This window comes from Schistocerca cancellata, chromosome 5 (genome assembly GCF_023864275.1).
Source record: "Schistocerca cancellata isolate TAMUIC-IGC-003103 chromosome 5, iqSchCanc2.1, whole genome shotgun sequence".
NCBI classification, from domain to species: domain Eukaryota; kingdom Metazoa; phylum Arthropoda; class Insecta; order Orthoptera; family Acrididae; genus Schistocerca; species Schistocerca cancellata.
Genome location: NC_064630.1, coordinates 738,491,141 through 738,507,519, shown reverse-complemented (window position 1 = coordinate 738,507,519; position 16,379 = coordinate 738,491,141). Strand labels below are relative to the sequence as shown.

Here is a 16,379-nt window from a genome sequence, read left to right as displayed (position 1 = left end):
AAGCAGTCAGAAATTTTAATTCAGAGTGACCCCTACTTGATTTGTATTGTCTCTAAAAAAGTTAAACATTGCATTGTGTGTGTGTTTTTTTATGAATGAAAGAATCATTTGATCTTATGGCTTCTGTCAGTTTGTATAGCCTTTCAAAATGTAAGAGTTTTCTCTCCTAACATGGGGGTCATTTTTGCCCTACACTGTACCAGCAAACTAGTAATGTGAAATTTAAATGTTATGTTGTATGTAATGTTTCCTTTTGTCTGGACTGATGGATTTATTTCTGTATTTCCTCATAGGTGTGTGTAAATGGACAGGAATTCAAGTCGGCAGTTGCCAGTAACAACCAAAATGCGGCCAAAGCAGATGCTGCCCGTGTATGTCTTGAATCCATGTGCCGAACATTGGCAGACAATGCACTTCTGCATTAGTGGCATGCAGATGATAAGGTTTCTTGAAGCCTGATCTTTAAAAGTTGGTTTCAGATAAAGCATGTAACATAAACATGTATATATACACATACTGAGTACTGTGTATCTCATCATGATGCTAATAATTATCAGGATTGTGACTTTCGAAATGTACATTAAAGTGTGCATTCCTTTATCATTTATTATTTTGTATATTTTAAACAGAAAATATAACAAATTTTAATGACAAATGCTTAAGTAAGTTGTTTATTATTATTGTTATATTATTATAAAGCTGTGGCTTTATTTTTCAATCCAGCAAGGTGCAGCTAATGAGATGTTTCGATTTTTTTTTCATTTATTTCTGCTTGCACATCCTAAAAGGCAAAGGTAATTGTTGTTTGTAGCATGCTGTTCACACCTCAGCTGAACATTGAAAAATGTGGTTACTAAAACATAGCAATATAATGAAAACTATAGTTGCTACTCACCATATAGGAGATGCTGAGTCACAGACAGGCACAACAAAAAGACTGTCAGAAAGTTAGCTAGGTCAGCAAGACCCAGTCTCTCCCATCTACTCAATCTCCCACTTCCAGCTCCATTCCCCCCCAAAACCTCCAAATTCTAATCAATACAATCTGGAACCACAACACCCTAATTCAGTAGTTAACCTTTCCTCCAAACCTCTCTCCCAATCCGAAACCTCTGTCCTATCCAAAGGCCTCACCTTCAGCCCTACTCTCAGATTCAACCAAACAGCCCTCGTCAAAGATTTACTGTCCTACACTCGTACTCTCTGCTGGAAGTATCACTTTTCCACGAAGAAAAATGATCCTAATCCTACTCCTAACGATCCAACTCCCCAAGACACTATCCAAATTGAACCCTGCCTGGAACAGTTCCGTCCTCCGTCAAAGCGGGACCCACCTCCACTTCCCCTCAAAATCACCCTCTCCAAACCTTCCAGGAATTTCTCACTTCCAGCCTTGCCTCTCAATCCTTCTTAAAAAACCTTAATCCTACTCCCAACATCACCACTGCCAAAGCCCAGGCTATCCGTGATCTGAAGGCTGACCGATCCATCGTCATTCTTCCAGCGGACAAGGGTTCCACGACCGTGGTACTTGATCGTCGGGAGTATGTGGCCGAGGGACTGCGTCAGCTTTCAGACAACACTACATACAAAGTTTGCCAAGGTAATCCCATTCCTGATGTCCACGCAGAGCTTCAAGGAATCCTCAGAACCTTAGGCCCCCTACAAAACCTTTCACGTGACTCCATCAACCTCCTGACACCCCGCACCCCTACCTTCTACCTTCTTCCTAAAATTCACAAACCCAATCATCCCGGCCGCCCCATTGTAGCTGGTTACCAAGCCCCCACAGAACATATCTCTGCCTACGTAGATCAACACCTTCAACCCATTACATGCAGTCTCCCATCCTTCATCAAAGACACCAACCACTTTCTCGAACGCCTGGAATTCTTACCCAATCCGTTACCCCCAGAAACCATCCTTGTAACCATTGATGCCACTTCGTTATACACAAATATTCCACATGTCCAGGGCCTCGCTGCGATGGAGCACTTCCTTTCACGCCGATCACCTGCCACCCTACCTAAAACCTCTTTCCTCATTACCTTAGTCAGCTTCATCCTGACTCACAACTTCTTCACTTTCGAAGGCCAGACATACCAACAATGAAAGGGAACAGCCATGGGTACCAGGATGGCCCCTTCGTACGCCAACCTATTTATGGGTCGCTTAGAGGAAGCCTTCTTGGTTACCCAGGCCTGCCAACCCAAAGTTTGGTACAGATTTATTGATGACATCTTCATGATCTGGACTCACAGTGAAGAAGAACTCCAGAATTTCCTCTCCAACCTCAACTTCTTTGGTTCCATCAGATTCACCTGGTCCTACTCCAAATCCCATGCCACTTTCCTTGACGTTGACCTCCATCTGTCCAATGGCCAGCTTCACATGTCCGTTCACATCAAACCCACCAACAAGCAACAGTACCTCCATTATGACAGCTGCCACCCATTCCACATCAAACGGTCCCTTCCCTAAAGCCTAGGTCTTCATGGCAAACGAATCTGCTCCAGTCCGGAATCCCTGAACCATTACACCAACAACCGGATAACAGCTTTCGCATCCTGCAACTACCCTCCCAACCTGGTACAGAAGCAAATTACCAGAGCCACTTCCTCATCCCCTCAAACCCAGAACCTCCCACAGAACCACCCCAAAAGTGCCCCACTTGTGACAGGATACTTTCCGGGACTGGATCAGACTCTGAATGTGGCTCTCCAGCAGGGATACGACTTCCTCAAATCCTGCCCTGAAATGAGATCCATCCTTCATGAAATCCTCCCCACTCCACCAAGAGTGTCTTCCCACCGTCCACCTAACCTTCGTAACCTCTTGGTTCATCCCTATAAAATCCCCAAACCACCTTCCCTACCCTCTGGCTCCTACCCTTGTAACCGCCCCCAGTGTAAAACCTGTCCCATGCACCCTCCCACCACCACCTACTCCAGTCCTGTAACCCGGAAGGTGTACACAATCAAAGGCAGAGCCACATGTGAAAGCACCCACGTAATTTACCACCTGACCTGCCTACACTGTGAAGCTTTCTATGTGGGAATGACCAGCAACAAACTGTCCATTCACATGAATGGACACAGGCAGACAGTGTTTGTTGGTAATGAGGATCACCCTGTGGCTAAACATGCCTTGGTGCTCGGCCAGCACATCTTGGCACAGTGTTACACCGTCCGGGTTATCTGGATACTTCCCACTAACACCAACCTGTCAGAACTCCGGAGATGGGAACTTGCCCTTCAGTATATCCTATTTTCTCGTTACCCACCAGGCCTCAACCTCCGCTAATTTCAAGTTGCCGCCCCCTCATACCTCACTTGTCATTCACCAACATCTTTGCCTCTGTACTTCCGCCTCGACTGACATCTCTGCCCAAACTCTTTGCCTTTACAAATGTCTGCTTGTGTCTGTGTATGTGCAGATGGATGTGTGTGTGTGTGTGTGTGTGTCTGTGTGTGTGTGTGTGTGTGTATATATATACCTGTCTTTTTTTCCCCCTAAGGTAAGTCTTTCCGTTCCCGGGATTGGAATGACTCCTTACCCTCTCCCTTAAAACCCACATCCTTTCGTCTTTCCCTCTCCTTCCCTCTTTCCTGATGAAGCAACTGTTTGTTGCGAAAGCTTGAATTTTGTGTGTATGTTCGTGTTTGTTTGTGAGTCTATCAACATGCCAGCGCTTTCGTTTGGTAAGTCACATCATCTTTGTTTTTAGATATATTTTTCCCACGTGGTATGTTTCCCTCTATTATATATATAAAAACAAAGATGATGTAACTTACCAAATGAAAGCATTGGTATGTTGATACAGACACAAACACACACACAAAACTCAAGCTTTCGCAACCCACGGTTGCTTCGTCAGGGAAGAGGGAAGGAGAGGAAAAGATGAAAGGATGTGGGTTTCAAGGGAGAGGGCAAGGAGTCATTCCAATCTCGGGAGCGGAAAGACTTACCTTAGGGGGGGAAAATGATAGGTATACACTCGCGCACACACACACACATATCCATCCGCACATACACAGACACAAGCAGACAATGTTGTTGCGAGCTTTAAGTGCTCTCGCTGCTCCAGGGTTACTGCCAGAACAGACACTGGGGGTGTTTTGGCTCTGTAAATTGCCAGTCAGCATCTGCTCGGTTGTGGCAGTGCATCAAGATTTGCCATTATGGGAATTATGGAAGGAAACTGATGCAATAGTGACTATACTGCCTGCAAGTGCAGCAGTTGTTAAAACAGAAAATGTAACTGACAGAAGTCACGTAACAAATAGTAAAGCAGCAAACGTTAACACAGAGGCAGAATCACGTGCAATGAGTGCAGATGCACCAGCACATGAAAAAACAGTGGAACTGTTGGAAGATCAGATTGCACAGCTAAATTTGAAGCTATCATAACAAGAAAACTTTTTCCAACATCACTGCAAGTGTTCGCCGGAACATCAGATAAGGCATCAGAAGGATAATCATCACAGATTTGGTGCAGCTTCATGACAATGGCACTGGTACCACAGGGGTTCTGGGGAGGAAGCTCGACAATGCACCAGTGCCTGTGGCTTGCCAAACTCTGTAGATGAACATTAGTGGCTGCTGACATTCATGACCAACTGTGTGTGTGTGAGTGTGTGTGTGTGTGTGTGTGTGTGTGTCCATAAAGCAGCCAGCGGTGCACCTGTTACCACAATTGTTTTCTTTTGATTGCATATCTAGCCAAAATTTTTTCATCAGTTCGGGATCGGAACTTAGCATCTACGCCAAATGACTGTGCAGTACTGTAAACAGACCGATGCAGCGCATGCTCACTGCTGCTAATGATCCCACATTGACACTTACGGAGAATCTAGGATTTCCTCACAAAAGTAGGTGGTGGTTTGTTGTTGCCGATCCTATACTCGGCTCAGATTTTGTGCTGCATTTCAATCTGTCACCAGACATGGTGAACCAGTCTGATCAAGGTATTGGTGAATGAAGAGTCAGATGAAAATTGACAGCAAGACTGGAACATTTTTCATTAATTGGAAATCATCGCAGCAGTTCTGGACAGTGATGTATTCCATCAGCTGCTACACAAATTTCCATCTCTTACCCCCCTTTGGCTGCTCGGCTGAAGAAGATCCCACCTCACAAGCTCTCAGCAGTGCATGCAGGTTTAAAAAAGATGCCAAAAGCAGCTATTGCAAACAGATCTGGTTCTTGAGTATCCCCACTCGACATGCTGCACAAAAAAGCCAGGTCCTGGTGATTGTGCAGGGTTTATAGGGCCTCTGAATGCTCTTAAAAATTCCTGATTGGTATCCTGTACCTCTCATACTTTAAGTATGCCATCGCACAGACTCAGGTATTTAGTGCAGTTGACTGTAAAAAAGCATATTTACAATTTCCAGTAGCACCAGATGATGTGCAGAGAACCACAGTGACAACACCTTTTGGCCTTTTCCAGTACAACTTCATACTTCATGGGTTGTGGAATGCAGCACGAATGTAACAATACTTCATGCATGAATACTTCATGCATGACGTGCTGCACAGTTTGACATTTCTGTTCTGTTACATGGGTGACATTTTCATATTCTCTGCTGCTGTGGAAGAACGTGCCTCACACCTAAGATAATTTTTGAAGCACCTACATGGATATGGTATAGTTATTAATGCAGCAAAGTGTGTTTTTGGCAAGACAGATGTCTAATTTTTAGGATATTTAGTTTTGGCAGCAGGTGTCTCACCACTTCCACATCTGGTCACAGCAGTGCAATATATGACTTTTCCAACAATCTACAAAGGGCTTGGCAAGTTTTTATGGATGGTCAATTACTATCTGTGACACATTTCTGGATAGGCAAAGCAACAGGAACCAAATGTACTACTTTCAGGCAAAAATTATTTGCAAACCAGAAAGCAGCTCAGGCCCCAGCAAGTAAAGAGACATTTCGCAAAGTCAAACAAGGTTTAACGCAAGTGGCACAGTTGGCTCATCTGCACATTAACGTACCACTGGCTCTCATGGTAGCCTTGAACCGAACCAATGTTGGAACAGTACAGCAGCAGAAGGAGGATGACCATTGGCAACCACTCGCGTTTTATTACAAAACCTTAGACCACAGCAAAGAAACTGGAATGCTATTGATTGTGAGTTGTTGGTGATGTACGAAGCAGTCAAGCATTTTTGGTCATCTGTGGAAGGTAGGCATTTTACGGTCTCTACCAATTGCAAACCACTCACTAGTTTCTTCCAATGTGTGACAGATCATCAAGTCAGTGTAGACAGGTGGAATATGTCGCACAATTTATAACTGGTATACATCACGTTTCAGGCTGTCATAATGTTATCACAAAATTGTAGCCAGGCTGGCAGTGCCATGGAATGAAATAGCAGCATAACAAGAAGTGACTTACTCAGGTGTGAGCGCACAACTTTGCAACTGAATTGGCTTCCAGTGCCATATTGTACCACGGGTATTTGGTGCAGTACAGCACGTAACTAGCAACACCTATACATACGTGTAGAACATCAATGTGGAATGTTTTGAGCGTTTCGTGATCTGGCTCATCGGGAAGTTAGGACAGTGGCAAAATTAGTAGCAAGCAAGGGGATGTGATCAGGAATATAAGAGGACTCTAAACAGTGGATGCACTCGTGTCTGGAATGTCAGTACAACAAGGTCGGCCAGCACGTTCTCCCTCCAGTGGGGCTGTGCCCAGGACCAATGATGGAATTTTCACACACACATTTTGATATTGTTGGGCGATTACTCTATTGGATCGCCACCACTGTTGGCTCGTGGCAGTTGATCATTTCACAATGTGGCCTGAAGCTATTCCCATACTAGACATCTCTGCAGAAATGGTAGCGAAGGCTCTGTTACTCCATGGTTTTTGCTGATTGTGGATGTCATTTCATGTCGCAGCTATTTCAGGAACTCCTTGAGCTATTTGGTTGCAAACACCTTCGCACCACCAGCTACCACCCCACCAGTAATGGGATGTTGGTAGGCTACACCACACATTAAAGGCGGCAATGGTGTGCTACTTGTCAATGTGAACGGATGTTCTACCACTTGTATTGCTGGGCCTGGGAACAGCTTAAAGACCAATCCTCAGTGTTTACGTGACCAACTGGTCTGTGGAGAACAGTTGTGGGTATGATGAGAACTTATTGTACCGGCAACACTTCACTCAATATCAACAGAAGTAATGACAACGCTCATTTGACAGTTGAGCTCTCACATATCGCAACTACAAAGGCTCACCCATCAGGTGTGGAGAAAGGAAAGTCTTCATTCACAAAAATCTGGGTGCAACATCACATATCTGGCTCAGAGACAACACCGTACAACCGCCATTATGTGCACCATATAGTATCTGATACAAACTGCTAGCAAAAGGAAGAAACACCACTGATCAAAGTGGCAGGCATGAAAGTTTCTTGGTAGAGCGATCAAAACCTGCTTACCTCGACAGACAAAAATTTCAGCAATACAGTTCTGGCAGTTTTCCACCAGCCTGCAGCAAACCTTCAGCAAAAAACAATGCAGAGGCCAATAAAGTGACACGGGGCGACAATAATCAGCCAGTACCCCATTATTTTTGGACACTCAGTTTTAAAAATGAGGGGTGGTTGGCTAAATTATGTACTGTGCATGGATAGAGCAAGAGACAGAGAAAGGATCTGTGTTGCAGCAAAGAATGTTTATTAGCAATTTAGAATTTATGTGTTTGGATGTTTAATAGTTACTGATTGAGTTTCAATAAAGAGACTTAGAGATCACTTGCATGCGTGAGTTTATGTGGTAATTATATCATTCACAGCATAATTACCCCTGCGAGAATGAATATACTGTGAAGCAATAATCAAAGTGCCCAACTCCTTAAACAGATGTCTACAAAATGATCACAAGTGACCACCACATATTATTCTTGCAACACATTTCTGTGCAATGAAGACTTTCTTCCTTAAAGATGAGTTACAACCATTATTCACCACTGCTGTTAATGAATGTGTAAAAACAGGTAAAATAAGGGTAATATTAAAGTTTCAATGCTAGCACAAAATACAAATAAATCACATTACACTGAAGTTATGTAGCAATTTCCATTTGATGTTGGCAACATTTTCAGTACACTATACTCTCTCCAAAGATATTCCTATTATATGGGGTAAACAGATGACAATTTTGTGCACTGCATATCAGTCAGACAACAAGCTTCAGTAATAAGGCATACATATCAGTGTAGTCAAGAGGAAAAAGATGGCTATGTAAGGACATTACAAACGAGTCAGGAAGCAAGCTTCAGTAATATGGTGTTTGTATGAGAGTAATTGGTTATTCTTTCCAACCCCTGCACTTTACAGAGGTATGATGTAAGATCATTCTGGGATGTGTCAAAACAATTTTCAGCCAATTGATCTCATTTCAGGATATTTCATTATTTCAGAGCGGTAGCAATCCATTTGGCTTGAACCTCAACAGATAGTGACCCTTCTTTACAGACTCTTTGCGGCTGTTTTGGAATCCACAAACTTATACAAGTTGTGTATTTGTTCAAATTCATAGAGTTTCATTATCAACTTGTTTGAAGGATGAAGTAAGAACATTAGGTTAATATCTGGCAAATGCAGAACAACTGTGATTAAAGCTGAAAGATGTGTTCAAACCTGATATGGATAATTGCATTCCAAGAGAAGTCATAAAACATCGCAAAGACTTATCCTAGTTCAACGATAGTATTTGCAGAATGTTGTAAAAACAGAGGATTCTACACTTTCACTACAAAAGGGATTGCAAGGATTCTTACAGAAAAACTATTTGGAAGTTGTGCACCTATAAGAAGGGCCATGTGCAACACGAACTATAATGTCCACAAATCTGGTCACACATTTAGTCAATGAATGGAGCCATACCTCCCATTCATTGTACAGGTATGTGATTGGGGTCAAAACCGAAGAAAGCAGACAGGAAGCATAATAGGACCTCCAGTGTTTTCAGTATACAGAAACAATTTATCAAACAGAATGAGAAGCACTATGAGATTGTTGACTGATCATGGTGTCGTACACAGGAAACTATCGTAATTGGATGATCTTAGAAACTGCAGAAAGATGAAATTTCTCATGTAATGAGTGAAAGCTCTGTTTAAATGTGAGGTAATACGTATAACAAAAAGCAATACGTATAACGAAAGGCAAGAATCATATAGTATCTTACTACAAGATTATTGATGAAAATCTTTAATATGTCACATCATGTAAGTGTACAGGGGTAATACTAAGAAGGGATGTGAAGTGAGGTGATAAGAAAAAATCAGTATTAAGAAAGGAGAATGGAACAGTGATACAAGGAGTGTTCAAAAAGTAAGGTGACTTTATATTTTTATCAAAAAATATTAATTTATTCATCAGTATTCATGTTGTTCCCTTCAAAGTAATCCCCCTCAGTTACATTACACTTGTGCCAACGCTTCTTCCAATCCTCGTAGCACTTCTCGTAAGCACTTTTTGGTACAGCCTCGAGTACTTCCAGCAGTGCAGTTTTTATTTGCTCAGTCGTTGAAAATTTTCATCCTTTCATAGATCTCTTCAGTTTTGAGAACAGGAAAAAGTCGCAGGCAGCCAAATCCAGTCAATATGGTTGCTGAGGCTTGATTGTCGTGTTGTTTTTGGCTAAAAAATCTCTCACTAGCAACAATGAATGAGCCAGGTTCATTGTTGTGATGCAAAAACCATGAATTGTTTTACCACAATTCCAGACGTTTTTTCCTTATTGCTTCTCACAAACTGTACATAATGTCAAGGTAATACTCCTTATTGACCATACAACCTTGAGGCAAAAATTCATGTTGCACTACATCACGGTATTTGAAAAAACCAGTGAGCAAAACTTTTGACATTTGATTGAACTTGGTGTGGTTTTTTCCGGTCTTGGATCTCTGTGATGCTTCCATTGGAGCAATTGGGCTTTGGTCTCGACATCATAACTGTAAACCCATGTTTTGTTACAATTATAATCCCTCATTGACATCATTCAAGAGCTCCTGGGTGATGCTCATGTGACAGTTCTTCTGTTCAAAATTGAGAACTTTTGGAACAAACTTCACTGACACATGTCTCTTGCCCAAAACATCTCACAAAAATTGTGTGACACAAGCCGACCGATATGCCAACATCCTCAGCAGCTTCTCTTATGGTAATTCAATGATTTTTCAAAACAATTTTCTTCACAGCTTCAATGTTATCATCTGTTGTTGATGTGCTGGGGCGTCCAGCATGAGTTCGTCATTGGCATCTCCTCGACCATCTTGGAAAGGCTTGTACCACCTGTAAACATTTTTTTAAGCAGACTCACCGTGTACCACTGTCAACATTTCAAATGTTTTAGAACACTTGATTCCATTTTTCACACAAATTTTTTACAATAATCAAAAATTGCTGAGCACACTAAAACAGTCTAACCTTTCCATCTGTCAAAAACAAACTGTGAACATATGTTCAGGACATGTGTACCAACATAACAAAAATAAAAATAGATAATCGAATGTATGTTGTCAGCAGAATTTGAAAAGTCACCTTACTTTTTGAACAGCTCTCGTATTTGTGGAAGATTTCTGGCACAGTGCAGTGCATCTGTAAAGCAAAGTGAGTACAAGATGCAAGTGCAAACAATTCTAGGATATTGTTCCAGTGTTTGAAGTACTTACCAGGAGGCATGACAACAGATTCATGACCTACCCTTACCTTCCAAACAAGTTCTCCAGCATACCTTGCAGGAGTAGCACTCCTGGGAGAAAGGATATATTGGAGAAATGGCTTAGCCACATCTGACAGGTATGTATTTGTTATAGTCCATTCAGTCAATTATCTTGGTATGTTTGAGGTAGACATATTCTTATTCAACAGAATCAAAACCACACTGAAAGAGAATCATTTCCAAAGAATAGAAGAGATTCTAGAAAATACAGTCTATTCATTCATTATCTAAAGAACTTCAGATCATCAAAGAGAGTGTCTTCTACAACACATGTCAACAATGACAGAAATACAGGAGGTAATCTTACTCGATGGAGAGGCAATTTTTGGAGGGTGATTTGACTGAAATATTGTAGGTAAAAATATGGTTAGTCATTCTTTGTACATAACTTCATCTGATCACACATGACACCTTGAAGACCCTTCTTGTCACACTGAAACCATCAACAAAAAAGTAGACTGAAAGAAACACAGAAAAGTCATGGAAAATACTTGATGTTGAAGCTTCCACAAACAAAGAATTGAGAAGTATTAAAAATAACAAAAACTGTTAAGAGAGATATTATTAGTTTCTCTGAACTTTGTATGTTTTGGTGTAACAGTGGTGATAAAAATACTAATTAAACAGTGTTCTTGAACTGCAGTGATGTTATACATACAACGGCATAACAGTTACTGGTATCATCAAAGAATGCAAGATTCTCACTCAACAATACTTATCAACATCTGCATCTGCATAATACCCCACAAGCCACCGTCAGGTGCGTGGCGGAGGGTACCCTGTACTAATACTTGTTGTTTCCCCTCCTGTTCCACTCGCAAATAGAGCGAGGGAAAAAACGACTGTCCACATGAGCCCTAATTTCTCTTATATGCCTGCATGGAGAGAAAAACACATACAGCATTACCTTTCTTGAGATCTATCTCCAACAGTGATATTATACATGGATTGCGACAAATGTTGATACAGAGGAAAACATAGGATACTACAATGAATGAAGAGTGCATTAAAGGCAATCTACTAAATGAATTACACAAATAATAAGTTTTACCTAGCTTTCAATGTATTTTCTTGTAACGGTACTCTATACAGCATGTTTCACATCAGTGGCTATGTCCCTGACCTAATAGTGAATCAAATAGGCATGTAAATTCTTGATCAATAAGTCGTGCAAAACAATGGCAGATATTGTACAGTTCACTCCGATACCTATGCCAGAAGGTGAAAGCAGAGACTGAGAAATCTAAATGTCAAGTAAAACATGAGGAATTAAGCAATGATAAGTTAAAAGCTGTCTCTCTTGCTGTCTCTCTTGCCCCTGAACTTCGAAGATATGTTTCTGGCTGTAAATAATCTTTAATGATATATTAAAATGCAACAGACAGATTTTTCTACAAAAATGATAATAGGTCTTGGTTAAGCATCACCAAACAAAGTTCGTGGTTTTAGAGTGATGAATGAAGCAGCAAAAGTTACTTAAGGCTCATCACACTCACACCGAATTATAGTGTCCATGTTCATTCATTTGTCCTGTAGTCAAAATGAAGTTGCTACATACAGGACTAGCAATGTAACAGTGGTGTACTGTATAGTGGGCCTGTCTGAACATCTGCATGGAAAAATTGTCTCACACTCTCAGTATTTAATAGTGTTAGTGTTGGCTTACACAAAAACTATCCTGCGGGCAAAATGAAGGTGTTACTTGATGCACCTTCACTTGTGATGAGCGCGATTTCAGATCGTGCATCCATACAGTTCATAGACCCACTTATAGAGGCCACTTGGTTCAGCCCCATGGCGCGCTCTGGTGAGCTCCCAAAGAAACAGTATTATAAGCGATCACAGACGAGTGCTTGGCCTATTGTGTAACCTGTATTACTGTTGTCCATTATATGTGTTCAGTGCTATACATGACCTGCACTTCATTGTATCTTCCATCGAAGTGCCAAAGAAACTGGTATAGGCATTCATATTCAAATACAGAGACATGTAAACAGGGAGAGTACGGCATTGTGGTTGGCAATGCCTATATAAGACGACAAGTGTCTGGCACAGGTGTTACTGCTGCTACAATGGCAGTTTATCAAGACTTAAGTGAGTTTGAATGTGGTGTTCTAGTCGGTGCACAAGTAATAGGACACACCATCTCTGAGGTAGCAATGAAGTGGGGATTTTCCCATACAACCATTTCACGAGTGTAGCATGAATATCAGGAATTTGGTAAAACATCAAATCTCCGACATCACTGTGGCTGGAAAAAGATCCTGTAGGAACAGGACCAATGGCGACTGAAGAGAATTATTCACATTCACCGTGACAGAAGTGCAACCCTTCAACAAATCGTTGCAGGTTCCAATGCTGGGCCACCGTCAGCGTATGAACCATTCAACGAAACATCATTGATACGGGCGTTCAGAGCCAAAGCCCCACTTGTGTACCCTTGATGACTGCACGACACAAAGCTTTACACCTTGCCTGGACCCGTCAACACCAAAATTCAACTGTTGATGACTGGAAACGTGTTGCCTGGTTGGACAAGTCTCATTTCGAATTGTACTGAGCAGATGGACATGGGTGGGCATGGAGACAGCCATGTGAATCCATGGACCCTGCATGTCAGCAGGAGACTGTTAAAGCTGGTGAAGGCTCTGTAATGGTGTGGAGCGCATGCAGTTGGAATGATATGGGACGCCTGATACGTTTAGATACGATTCTGACAGGTGATGAATGTAAGCACCCTGTCTGATCACCTGGATCCATTAATGTCTATTGTGCATTCCAATGGACTTGGGCAATTCCAGCAGGACCGTGTGACACCCTACACTTCCAGAATTGCTACAGAGTGGCTCCAGGAACACTCTTCTGAGTTTAAACACTTCTGCTGGCCACCAAACTCTCCAGACATGAACATCATTCAGCATATCTGGGATGCCTTGCAAGTTGCTGTTCAGAAGAGATCTCCCTCCCCCCCCCCCCCCCCCCCCCAGTACTCTTATGATTTATGGACAGCCCTGCAGGATTCATGGTGTCAGTTCCCTCCAGCACTACTTCAGACATTAGTAGAGTCCATGTCACACTGTGTTGTGGCACTTCTGCAAGCTGGCAGAGGCCCTACGTGGTATCACTCAGGCGTACCAGTTTCTTTGGCTCTTCAGTGTACATTCACTGTATAAAGTACTATGTTCCATAAATCATGTTTGTTTATTCTGTAACATTATTCATGCAAGGGATGAAATCCAAGCAATGATAAGGTAGAAACTGTCTTTCTCATGTCTGAATTTTAAAGATATGTTTCTGGGTATTGTTGGTTTTGATTTTACGGTGGAATGTTAGTAATGGGTTGAGTAATGATAACAACTCCCTGTATAGATGAGGAATTACATGGTCAATAGGCACATTAATAAGACTGAAAATGTTGGTAAGCTTTCACACAAGCCCTTCTCCGTAACTGACAGAACGCGCATACTGATGCTCAGTTACTTAATCCCAGTTGCTTGCTTGTGGCATAAAAACCTGTCCACATCAAGCCCAGTAACCATCAACACTAACTCCATTTCTATAGCTGTCATCGAAGCCACACAAAATTCTTCCATACCTGTGAACAGAATACCTGCATTAATGAGCAATATCTTCCCAGTATCATCAAGTTCATTTTCACAGACCAAGATTATCATCCAAACACAGTTCTCTAAAAGATTTCCCATTCCATATGCACACATGCCTCTAATGCTGTGACAATACTCACTCATTAACCAACATAATATATGTACCAAATATAACAAAAAAAAATCAATTGTTGATGATTAATGTGGTGTCACCGCCAGACACCACACTTGCTAGGTGGTAGCCTTTAAATCGGCCGCGGTCCGTTAGTATACGTCGGATCCGCGTGTCGCCACTATCAGTGATTGCAGACCAAGCGCCGCCACACGGCAGGTCTAGAGAGACTTCCTAGCACTCGCCCCAGTTGTACAGCCGACTTTGCTAGCGATGGTTCACTGACAAATTACACTCTCATTTGCCGAGACGATAGTTAGCATAGCCTTCAGCTACATCATTTGCTACGACCTAGCAAGGTGCCATTACCAGTTACTATTGATGCTGTAAAACATGTACCGTCAAGAGCGATGTTCACCAATTATGGATTAAAGTTAAGTATTCCAGTAGTTACGTACGTTCTTTGCTACTATAACGTCCTTGTCCAGTTCCAGACGTCACGCCAGCCTGCGTGAGCTTAAACGCGTGCCTTTCGGCTTCCTCCTAGTGGATTGTCTGTCTTGCCAGTCCACAACAATTAATGTAAATGGATAGCTAAAAAAACCACTCACCAAGCGGTGGCAGGGGAACACAAACAAGAGCAAGTGGCTCCTTCCTCTGGGAGAAGAGATGAGGGGGAAGGAAGAGGGTCGAAGGAGGAGGACTGGAGACGTTTAGGGAAAGGAGTACAGTTCAGAAAAGCCACTCAGAACACCAGGTCAGGGGAGACATACTGAGCGAGATCAGAAGGGAAGATTGACTGTTGGGGACTGCACCAGATGAGAATTGAAAACCTGAGAGCTTAAAGGTGGAAGACAGTGTAATATGCAAGGCAGAGACTACCACTAAAACATCATGCTCAAGTTAATAAGAGTGAAAAGCTAAGTGCATTGTATGTAACAGAGGTGGGAGGGAGGACAGCGAAAAAAAGGTAAGTCAGAAAACGAAAGATGTAGGAAACTAAAATGGAGTGAAGAAAGGAGTAAGTGCTGTGAACAAATGCTGATACAGAAGGAATTAATGCAAATTAAGGCCAGGTGGGTGGCGAGAACCAAGCACATGTTGTAGTGCTAGTTTCCACCTGCAGAGTTCTGAGAAACTGGTGTCTGGGGGAAGGTTCCAGATGACTCGTTGTGAAACAGGCACCAAGGTCATGGCTGTCATAATGTACAGCATGCTATGCATCAGGATATTGTGTGTTGCCTGTATACACCCTCTGCCAATGCCCATTCATCCTGACTGATAACTGGGTGGCAGCCATGCTGATGTAAAAGGCTGAACAGTGTCTACATAACAACTGGTGTTTTGTATGTGTGTTCCCATGCTGCCGCTTGGTGAGAAGATTTCTTAACAATATATGCAGTGCTGCCCAAGTCCTAACCACACCATTAGGAATGGTGCATGAGGACAATAAATAAATGAAACAAAATATTCTATATTTTTAGGTGTTTATATTCCCCATACCCTGATCAAATGTTACATATCTTCTTAAATATTGTTATGGAACTTTTGCAGATTTTGTAGATGAAAGTGTAAAAAAGTTTATTTGCTTTTCCTATATTCATTCACTAACAACATATGGCATCACATCCTGGCATAAACCCTTAACTGAGGAAAAAAGTGTTTATTACAGAGAGGCATGTAATAAGGATAAATGTGTTGTGTCTACTCTAGTGCCTTTTATGAAAAGTAATTTAAAGAGTTGGGAATACTGACAACAACCTCACAGTTCATTTATTTCCTTAAATTTTAAAACAACAGTAACATTTATAAATAAAATTCCTGAAGGGGAAATGATTTACACTATCCATCGCTCAGCGTGGCACAGGAGGAGTTATGTACGCACCCATAAAAAGCTTTGACCTTCCC

At 41.9% G+C, this 16,379-nt stretch overlaps 1 protein-coding gene across 1 annotated transcript in view; it reads left to right on the top strand.

Annotated features, from left to right (window-relative positions):
- The window catches only part of LOC126188053 (serine/arginine repetitive matrix protein 2-like), a 354,700-nt gene extending 354,095 nt beyond the window's left edge, over nucleotides 1–605 (top strand). The window contains exon 11 of the mRNA XM_049929488.1: nucleotides 294–605. Coding sequence (XP_049785445.1) covers nucleotides 294–425 — 132 coding nt within the window. The 3' untranslated portion in view covers nucleotides 426–605. The remainder of the gene's footprint in view (nucleotides 1–293) is intronic.
- Nucleotides 606–16,379: the final 15,774 nt, after the last annotated feature.